At 36.5% G+C, this 10,421-nt stretch overlaps 1 protein-coding gene across 4 annotated transcripts in view; it reads right to left on the reverse strand.

Moving 5' to 3' along the window:
* Window positions 1-5,812, reverse strand: part of ACSL4 (acyl-CoA synthetase long chain family member 4) — an 18,894-nt gene extending 13,082 nt beyond the window's left edge. The window contains exons 1-4 of one of the 4 annotated variants that reach the window (XM_026848314.1): window positions 5,764-5,812; window positions 3,691-3,759; window positions 2,151-2,390; window positions 1,650-1,827 (exon numbers count right to left, since the gene is read on the reverse strand). In XM_026848314.1, the coding sequence (XP_026704115.1) occupies window positions 1,650-1,827; window positions 2,151-2,378 (406 nt within the window). In that variant the 5' untranslated portion in view covers window positions 2,379-2,390; window positions 3,691-3,759; window positions 5,764-5,812. Of the gene's footprint in view, window positions 1-1,649; window positions 1,828-2,150; window positions 2,670-3,690; window positions 3,760-5,763 lie in introns of all 4 variants that reach the window. The other 3 variants (XM_026848312.1, XM_026848311.1, XM_026848313.1) reach the window with 3 other exon arrangements.
* Between the last annotated feature and the right edge of the window lie 4,609 nt (window positions 5,813-10,421).

Raw genomic sequence — 10,421 nt, forward strand, 5'->3', positions numbered from 1 at the left:
GGGTGGTGTGAAGGGGAGGGAAAGGAAGGGGAGGGAGGGGAATAAAATTAGCTCAATGGGGAATTTTCTAATTCAGAAACAAAACAGCTTTTGATTTTTCCACATCTGAATTTTATGCCGCAAGAAACCTCTGGAACGAGGAGGACAGTTGTATAGGAAGAATTTCTTTACTGAGAGGGTGGTCAAACACTGGAACAGGCTTCCTAGAGGGGTGGTCAATGCCCCAAGCCTGTCACTGTTTAAGAGGCATTTGGACAATGCCCTTAACATGCTTTAACTCTTGGTTAGCCTTGAGTTGGTCAGGTAGTTGGACTAGAGTGTAGGACCCTTCCAACTGAGGCTATTTTATTCTATAGAAGAAAAATCATCAAAACATAGATCCACCAAAACCCAACAATAATGCAGGAAGCAATTGCAGAGTAAGCAGCTGAGAACATGTGTTCTGCCCCCAAGCTCTTTGCACCCAGAACTCAGGGGAGAGGTGATGCGCTCAGTGTCGCAGGGCGCCAGTCATGGCTTAAAGCTATGCACTTCTACAAGCAGCTCTTCCAGCAGCATCAGCTACTTTGCTTGTTCCCATGAAATTATTGATGCGGGCAAGGCAGAATATCAGACTAAGGAATCAGACTGGTTTTATGTTGCTAGATTATTTTTAACCCTAACTGGCTACAGTAATGCCATTAGGTGCCTCAGACACCAAGGAGTTCACCTCTTCCCATCATCTGTTAATAGTATTGTCTGTTACCTCAGACTCTAACCTCCAAAGACCACTAAAGGAATTTAATATTCCTGCGAAATATGAGATAAAAAGAGAGTCATGTTATATAGCTGATTCTTCCTGCCTCTTAAAGCATGAGGATCAAGACCCAATTAACTATCCTCTCCTACTTCAGTAGCAATGTCAGTTCTTCCCTAATTGACGTTTAGCAGCCCCTCTGTATACTCTGCTGCATGACCTTCTCCTCACAGTCAGCTACTACTAATACTGGAAGAAAAAGAAGCAGCCTAGTGCAAGCAAAAACATAAGGCAGCAACAAAAATAAGCTACGGGTCATAGTGTGTTGTATGCAGACTGGGCATGTGAGTGCATAGTAACCTTTGCCACTTCACCAAGAAGTTTGTATGTGTTGAGAGATGAGAGATTTTTGACAGCTTAAAGTAAGAACAAACCCATGTACTTAATTGTAATGAACCTGAGCAGCTTAAAAATGTCACCAAGAACCCCTCAGACTAGCATATGATTTTGATTAACATTCTTCTCTCTTCTAGTAATCATTTCATGTTTCAGATGCATAAATCATGATACAGACAGAAATACTACAAAAACATTCCACATTTTGGGGAAACACAACTACTGACTTCTTCAGAGTATTAAAAAAACCAAAACCAGAAGAGTAACTATATATCTAGAACATTACTACAATAAAATCAGAAGAAAGTCTCATAAGTACAATCAAGTTAATTTTAGGGATCTGTGCAATGCACAGAATAGACTGGAAACTTCTAGGAATCAGACCATTGGCAGAGTAAGTTTATGAAATTCTTACACCATCAATTACAGGATTGGCAGATTCACAATACTTAACAGCTAAATCAGGGCTGAGAAATGGTTCTGAAATACATTAGAAGTACACAAGTTCAGCACTTACGAGGAAAGTTGTACTTGAAGCAGGTTAGAGCTACAATCATCCATTCTGCTCGGGTCTCACAGAATATAACAACAGTACTCTTTGGGGTTAGTCCCAGGGCAGTCAGTCCATTCCCCAAGCGATTCATTTTCTCATTTACTTCTTCATAGGATAACCATCTGTAAGTTCCTAAAATTAACTGGTGAGGAGAAAAAAAAAAAAAATTACAATGACAAGAAGCTGCTGGTACAGCTCTACAAGCTTATGTGAGTTGCTGCATATAACCATAAGCACACACACTGCCATTCATTACAATTTAAAAAAAAAAAAAAAAAAAAAAATCTGTTTTCACTTTTCTTGAGGTAGAATAAATAGAGCATCCTGTATGCTGTTATGCTTTAGCTACTATAAAATGGATGTTTTATATAATAAGATGATGATTAAGGAGACCTCCATTATTGCATCTTGCCTCAAAGCAGCTCAAAACCAAATCAGAATTAAGTACAAAATTGTAAGTTTTACCTTTTTGAACACTTTTCCATTTGGTTGCATTTCATTTTCCTCACTCAGTATTTCTCTGGTCCCAAGACAGTCCTTCTTCCCAAACTTTGTTAAAGCATGTTCAAACAGCTTGTCCAATGTGTCTGCTCCAGGAATGTTTATGTTTGCTAGTGAGTCAAGATGAGTGACAGAACGGTAGGGGCTTCCAGGTTTGTCCGAGATGGGTTTAGCTTTTAAACGTTTTGCCATAGCCTTTTTCTTCTTAGCATTGGTAAGAAAATACCATGGAATAAATACAAGCATACTGTACACAGATATTAACAAGTACACAGGCAGCAAGAGAATGGCACATACTTCTAGCCTAAGTTTCATTGCAGGTATTTAAAAATAAAAAATCTCTTATTGTGTTCTGAAGCAGGCAAGAGCAAAGCAGCAGTGCAGTTTTGCGTAGGAAGAAGCAACAGTAAGTGAAGCTTAGGTAGTTCTGTTTCAGAGCTGCTGCTAAAATTATAGTAACCTTTGAGAGCCAACAGTGGACACCTGTGGGTGAAGACCAGAGCCAAGCAGAGAGCAGGAAAAAAAAAAGAAAAAAGAATTAAATCAGTAATATTACAGTCAGTCCATTAGTTTTAGTCCTTCTAAGAATTCACTTCAAATGCATTAAGACAAAGGAGACTGAAATAACAGTAAAGAGGTACGTACACTGCATGATACAGCAGCGTACTGCTCTCAAGATGAAAGAGGATGGGTCTTTTCCATAGTTGTTTGTTGCATCCACAAATATTTACTTTTCAAAGACTTTTCCCCACTATCTCTGTTTGAATAGTTCAGGGCTGTTGAGATGAAGTCTGTCCTTCACATCATAATATTGTCTTTAAGCTACTTGAGTAATGCTACAATTGTGTAATTATGAGAAAGGTCAACAGTTGTTTTCCCCCTAAATATTTGTACTACAGAGAAAAGTTACAGATTTTTTTTACTGCTTTTCAGAATTTATCAACTTACATTTAGATTAAAATATATCTTGATACTGAGTCCTCAAAAGTCTACATGTTGTACTCTAAAAACTACATAATATTCCAAAACTACTCTATTAACTTCACCTCAGCAACTGAACTTTTAATCTATTATTTTTAAACTATGAATATCAGACCCTTGGAAAGGGATTACACAAATCTGTTTTTCCCCCTCTAAAACCTACTTCAATATATACATTTCAGAACTCCAGGTATGGAAAATGGAACCCAATTTGACCAATTTAATCCAATTTAAAATAAAACCCAATTTGGCAAAATTTTGTCTGCGTGTCAAATCTTGCCTCATTAAGGAGAACTGGGCCTGAATAAAGACCAAAGGTGAGTGAGAGAAAAACAAAAGCATCATAGCAAACCACAGTTGTGGCTAGCCCACTGATCTGTAACCAGTCTGCACTGGCACATAAAAGATACAGGTTCTTATCTTCATCTGCGTGACATGCAAACACAGCATGCAAACACATCATGAGCGATGCACACAGCAGGAAAAATAAAGGCAAAGGTGCACTAACAAAAAAGAGCAGTACCTCAGAGACACAGGGGAGCGAGTAACACTGACTAGCTCACTGCAAAGCCCAGTCTTTCATGGACAGAATCTGATAAACAGAATGGATGACAATAGGGAAATTTTCAGGGCTCCATCAAGAATTAAAAGAACATGGGCACACCTCAAAATGTACCTTTATTAACATATTTGCCACCCTCAGGTGATAAGGGAGGCTACAATGAACATTCCAGGTTAAACAAGACAACTGCTGCTAACAGCAGAACAGAAATCTGTTAATAGACTGTTGGGGGTTTTAGTAAGTATTTCAACATCTGCAGTTGCGTTGTAGCCAATATCAACAGCATTTAATGTAATTAAGAGATCTGCAGATACTTAAAATAACTTTTTTTTTAATTACTATTGAATGACTTGTTCAGAAAAAGGAGTATTCTGCATATTTTTTTATAAAAGGGAATGCTACATTCTTTTCAGAACTAGTTAACCTCATCATCAAACCTCAGCAGAAGAGATATAATTTTACTTCCCAAAGCTCCAGTTCTCTAAAATGAAGGTTTACTGGTTTATACTACAAATCTTGTATCTTTTCATTCAAATTAATTCAGTGCTCCAAAAGCAGCAGTTGAGCTTGCATTTGAAACAGAAGCCAGCCACAGTGCTAAGACTACAGTAAGCAAACTCCAGTGCATGCCCACGATTAGACACAGTGCTACATGCTAAAACAGACCCCATGGAAAGCTCTCACTGCTCTTCACCTTCCAACAATGACTTGGATAAAAAGCAGACTTGTTGGACTAATGCAAACAATTTAATAAGACAGTACTATAGCTTTTATTCAGGCTGAGTAGTAGCTTTTTCAGAAGTAGTCCTACCAGTAAAAAAGTACTTGCTCATAATCAAGAACTGACTAATTTAGAAAGCAAGGAGAGGGTTGGGCTCTCGTTTACTTAAATTCTTTAGCCAATGTTCTGGACTGACCACTACTATAAAAAAAACCATTAACTTTTATAAATTATACTTAAGTTATTTAGCATCTTGTATAACACTGAACACCCACAAAATGTTCAGAGTATTTTCTGTGGACATGTTACTACAACAGATACAAAGAACTGAAGATCAGATTTCATTTTCACACACTGATTTGCTTACTACTTTCTAATTAACTCTATATATTAATAGATACCATTAGTCAATATACTTATTGCAATTATATCATCTTTCCACTGTTATTTTCCACTTTCTTATTGCATCTGGGCAATAGTGAATTGAATTGAAGTCTCTGGGGCAAGAGCTGTCCCTTTTTGTACCATATCTAAAATGATGGGGACCTGCTCCTTTTGTCATCTAAGCACTGATGAGATGTGAATGCCACAGTGAATTATAACAGTACTGTCATGATTTAAACAGGTATTTCACAATATTCAATTCACATTTTTTATTGATTCATCAATACTAAGTCTTTAAAACTGAACTAGGTTGCAGAATGGATTGTAAGGCTATGTGTGAAAAGAGGACTGTTTGAAAAATTGCATCCTACTGATGTCATCTAATAATCCTTTCTACATGTATGAAATGTGTGTTTTATACGTGAGATGATCTTCAAGCTGACTAAGCAACAAAACTCAATTCAGTGTTGAACACTAACTTATAAAGTCTACTGGAACAATTTTTGAACATGCTAACAAATCTCATCAGAATGTTCAAAATACTGCCTGAAATAATAATGATAAAAAGGTCTTAATGGGAAAGAATGTTTGTTTTGTCCTAAAACTGGCACCCATTTGACTTTTAAAGTGTATGTGTACACTTCAAACACTTGCAACCAGTTATCCTATTGTTCACATTAGCAAAAGTTAAAGGTTGCATTTCTCATTTTGAAATTTCATATTTGTTTGAAATACTGTAAAGTGTTCATAGAAACAGATAATTTAGCTAATATGTACACATTTGTGGTAATTTAAAATGTTTCTATCTTGACAAAAATCAGTTGTAATTCTTCATAGACATCTGTTGGCAATTCAGTCCCATCAAGAAAAACTCAGCCTTTTTCTCTGAACGTATTCATACAAAAAGTCACACAGAGAGGTATACTTACAAGGTTATCTGACAGCAATGACTGAGGTTTTCTTCGGTATCAATTAAATCTATATTAAAACAGAAAAAAAGAAAGGATTAGAGGCTGGATTTTTTTTTTCCTTGCAGAAAGGAGGAGTCTTTAGAACTTCTACCTTAATGTCCCTGAAGAAGAACAGCCTATGAACTTAAGACAAAGGTGGCACACAGTACCCATACAAGAGGAGAGCAATGATGTTATTGGAAACGAGTAAGCCTGAAAATTGCAGTGTACAGATGAAGATGAAGCTACCCAAAAGGAGTTTAATTTTTATGGAACACAAATACCTTGCCCCCTTTTAAACATGTTCTGAATAAAGCTATGATCAGAAGCTTAATTTAATTAAAAAACAAAACAAAAGGCAAGAAAGTGAGTTTCAGAATCCATATGGTTCTGTTTCGAGTCAGAAACAACACCGTTGTTATTCTTGATGGATGAGTGTCAGTAGAAACCTTAACTCAGGACTACCCAGAGTATATACTGCCCAAAAGAGTCATAAGGAACATGAAGCTGAGTTTGGGTACTGAGGTAAGAGGAGAGCTTACAGAACAAAAGCATGGTTGTGTAGGCAGTGAGGTTTCACTGGTCCAATGACTAGCGGAAAAAAAAAATGCCTATATGTAACTATGCAGATGTCACTTCAAAAAGTCTACTGCATAATTGTTCTCTTGGACTACTTGGTTTTACATACAGAAAGCTTTAAATTGATGTTTAACCTAGTCATATTTTATTAACCATCCCTATATGTCTAAAACTTCAATCAAGGTACCAGTTTTTATGGACTGAAACTGTTAAACATCCCTTACAAAATTCTCCTACAAACATTTTCTCTCGAAATACAAAATAAATAAGAGGTGCAATAATGTTATTAGTGTTAGTGACACTTGCATGTGGCTGTTCTGATCCGTAACCGAACCATCCCAAACTCATGCCAAATAAATATTTATCATATTTTAAATATAATGCATAACAGACTGACATGCTGAACTTGCAAAAGTACCTCCATACCAATTCTATTTGGTTAGAAGCCAAACCTAGCTATTCAAATTACATCTTATGCCTTCAATCTCTTACTTAATTAGACTTTTAAGAGAAAGGATGAGGTGCGGTGTTCACACTGATGCACCATCAAGGACACCTTCAAGGCAAGCCAAGTACATATTGCTAAAGTACAACAGTTCTGTTCTCAGTAAACTTCCTCTTTCCTCATAAGAAAAAGTGGCACTCATATTAAAACGTTCATTGCATCAAAATAAAACTGTTATGTAATACTAGAATATGTAATATTTTATATTGACTTACAAAGTTAATTATTTCTCTTAATTGTGCAATGTAACAAGCCTACTCAAGACATTTATCTATTTTGGAAACAGCAGAGCTTCTAGTTCTTGATGTAGGAAATGTATGTTCCCAGCAACAGCAATCAGCGTGTGTCAGGCCTGACTACAGTCAAACAAAAGTCAAACAAAAATAGATGTAGTTTCTCTCCCAGCAAGCTGTGTTTCCAGCACCTCCAAAGGATTTTCCTCAGGTGAATAAGCTTCTAGCAATTTTTAAATGGTAACTCTCCGGACTAGACTTCATTTATCACTTGCAATTCTATATTATAGTATTTGTGTTAGAAACCTCACTCATGAGGTAATATTTTCCTTATTCCTATTATATGCTGGGTGTTTACAAAAATTCTATAGTCCAAGATTACTGCAGAAAATAAATAACTGATGCAAATGCTCATACAAGCACTGACACTGTATTTATGGACCAGCACAGATGGAAGAGATATTCTTTGAGTATAATCTGACACTGATACCCTCAATTAAAAGCTTTGGAGACAGATCATACGTTATGCTCTATTCATGTCCTGCAGCCAGGGCCACAGAAAAAAGTTTGAAATTGGAGCACAGGTTCTAGAACAGAAGATATACCCCTCTCTTCATAATTTTTCATGAATTTAAGTGAAAATCTAATTTTTTTTTTTTTTTTTTTTTTTTAGTATAGAAAAATAGCTTTTAAATAGCCTCAAAGGCTTATGGGACTAAGTAAGAGCAAAAGCGTTCATGGGGAACAGGGAGAAGGTTTATACCTCTGGAAATAACTATTCACAGAGGAGAAAATGCCCTGATCTTCTCTGCATTTAACTATTCAAACAGAATCAACTTATCCAGCATTTGCACACACTGTTGGAATTTCTAAGTGTAACTCAAAACCTAAAGAATTACCTGTAGCTAGAAATTTTATCCTAGGCACTTTCATTTTAATAAGGAAGCAAATTATCTTTGCTAGGAGAGACTTTAATTAGCCCAAGCCCAAAACACTGTAAAGGTTTAATATTGAAAGTATATGAATAATAGTGTTGATTGTCCTTCCTCTTGCGGTAAAAAGCTTGCCAAGGACCCAAGTTACTAATGCATGATTAGAAGAAAACATACTTTTTCCATCTACATGCAACTTTAAGTGTTTTTGTTTGGCAAGTCTTCTAGTAAGAAAGATGACATTAGGCAGGAAAAGCGTAGTATTCCAGTTTGTGAAGAAAATCTGGAATCTGAAAAGCAAGAAGTTGTTTAGTTTAAAAACAACACCGGAGGAAGTCCTGGTTCCCCTGCAAACTGAGCTCTTGCCAACTTCAAATGGAGACATCATTCTGGCTTTAGAGTAAGTACTCAGCGTTGACTCCTTTCAGGAAGTTCTGAAATCTTCCAAAACAACCCAGTATGAATAAGTAACAACTATTTCCGGAATTTCTCTAGCATTCAGGCAGATCTAAACATTTTGGAAACCACAGCAAGCATTCATAATTTGTAAGTGGAAAGGTAGTTCTACACAGTGGAAAAAAAAAAAAGTGAGTTGACCTGATTAAGTACATTGGTTATTAATCAGTCAGTTTTTGGAAGGGAATTTAATCAATATCTAGTAGTCCTGAATTTATTCCAGTACTAGAACTGAAAGAGCCTGGGATTTCAAAAGGAAATTACAGAAAGACTGAGACATATCACATTGCCAGGAACACGTAGCAAGCTTAAACTCAATAAACAAATGAATTTGTGCATACCAGGCTCTCTACTAATTTTGATTTTCCAGATTTATACCCATCACACACAAGAATGAGAGAACATTCCTACAGATGAGAAGACTGATTAAATAGCAGTAAGAGTTAAAAAAATCTTGTGGCTAATTACAACTCTTTTGGTGTCAGAAAGAATGAAAGAAGAAAAACTAGAGGAAATGATTCAGTTTTTACATCATGTGTTTTTATAAAAACAAACTCTGCCAATATTAATGCAAGTTACTCATGGTAGGAAAAGAAAGTACATGAGGTCCAATTTTTGTTCCTTTCTCACAGGCAGATTTCTACATATTCTCCTCTTACACAATTATGCCAAAGGGCAACAAAATCTTCAGAAATAATCTAATCAAACGCCAGGTTTCAGAAATATTTCTGTGCTCTATCAATGCAGTAGTAGCTCAAAGCCTGAGTTTGAGGGCTCTTACTACGCCTGTACAGCACAAATACTAGTACCTACATCCCTACAAACAGGGAGAGGGGAAAGTCAGATATAGTGGATCCTGATGTAAGTCAAGGGTCCCTGCTTAAATATATCCATTCTGTCTGAAATAGCAAACCCACAGGTAGTATTAGGAAATCTTATTTCTCTTATTGCTTCTTAAAAATAAAAAGTAAATACTATGTTCTACTTCGCTACTAAACAAAGATCAGGTTTATTTTTGGTTTCAAGAAAAATATTGTTGCTCTTTATATTCACTCCTTCTGTTTTACTACCTATATTGACATATATGCACTTAATCAGAAAAGAAAAAAAATCAATTTGAAAGCATCAAGTGTCATACATCTATTGCTGCAACAACTATTGTAATGGAAACTAGACCAGCCACACTTACAATGTATTTCTCAATTATCTAACAGACTGGTGTGAAACTCCCTGTTCCTAACGCAAGGGCAAGCAAATATTTGGTGAAAGGGTAAGAGCTGTTTGTGTGCCCCAAAGGCAGAGAACATAAAAGGCCAAGGCAGGATTCCACAACTGAAAACTGTCCATTGAGAATACACCGAAAAGTATTTCCTCTAGACTCACTTCTGTTCCTTTTGCCTCATTAAATTCCATCCAGAATCTGCACGGTAAATACCTGAGGCTCCTCCACTCCAACACTCCCTCTCTCACAAGCCTGTTCTCAATCTGTGCTGGTTATGCTGAGATCTGATCAAAAGCCTGGGGCACAAGGTTTGCAGTCAATCCAATTTACACTACAGGTCTGTGAATGATAGCAGTAACTATAATAGCAAACTCAGCTGTTGGAACATTTTTTATGGTAAAGGAAGTGAGTGAGAGACATCCTTTTGATTCATTAGCATTTCAGTTAATGAACATGGTAAGGACTGGTATCTTGGACAGACAGTATTTCAGAAGAGGATGGAAAAAGAGAAAATCTGCAACTGAAAAATACTGATATTACCTCAAAACTCCTCCAGCACCTACAAAATACGCTTGGACTAAAGGGCACAAAAATTAAACAGGAAAATGCATGTTCTATACTAATAAAGAAGCATTTATTTCCTTCAGCCTGGTCCCCTCAACACATACTCCAATCTCATGAGGCATTATGGCAAATGTTACTCCTACTCT

This window comes from Athene cunicularia (genome assembly GCF_003259725.1).
Source record: "Athene cunicularia isolate RWA chromosome 4 unlocalized genomic scaffold, athCun1 chr4_part3, whole genome shotgun sequence".
Taxonomy (NCBI): Eukaryota; Metazoa; Chordata; class Aves; order Strigiformes; family Strigidae; genus Athene; species Athene cunicularia.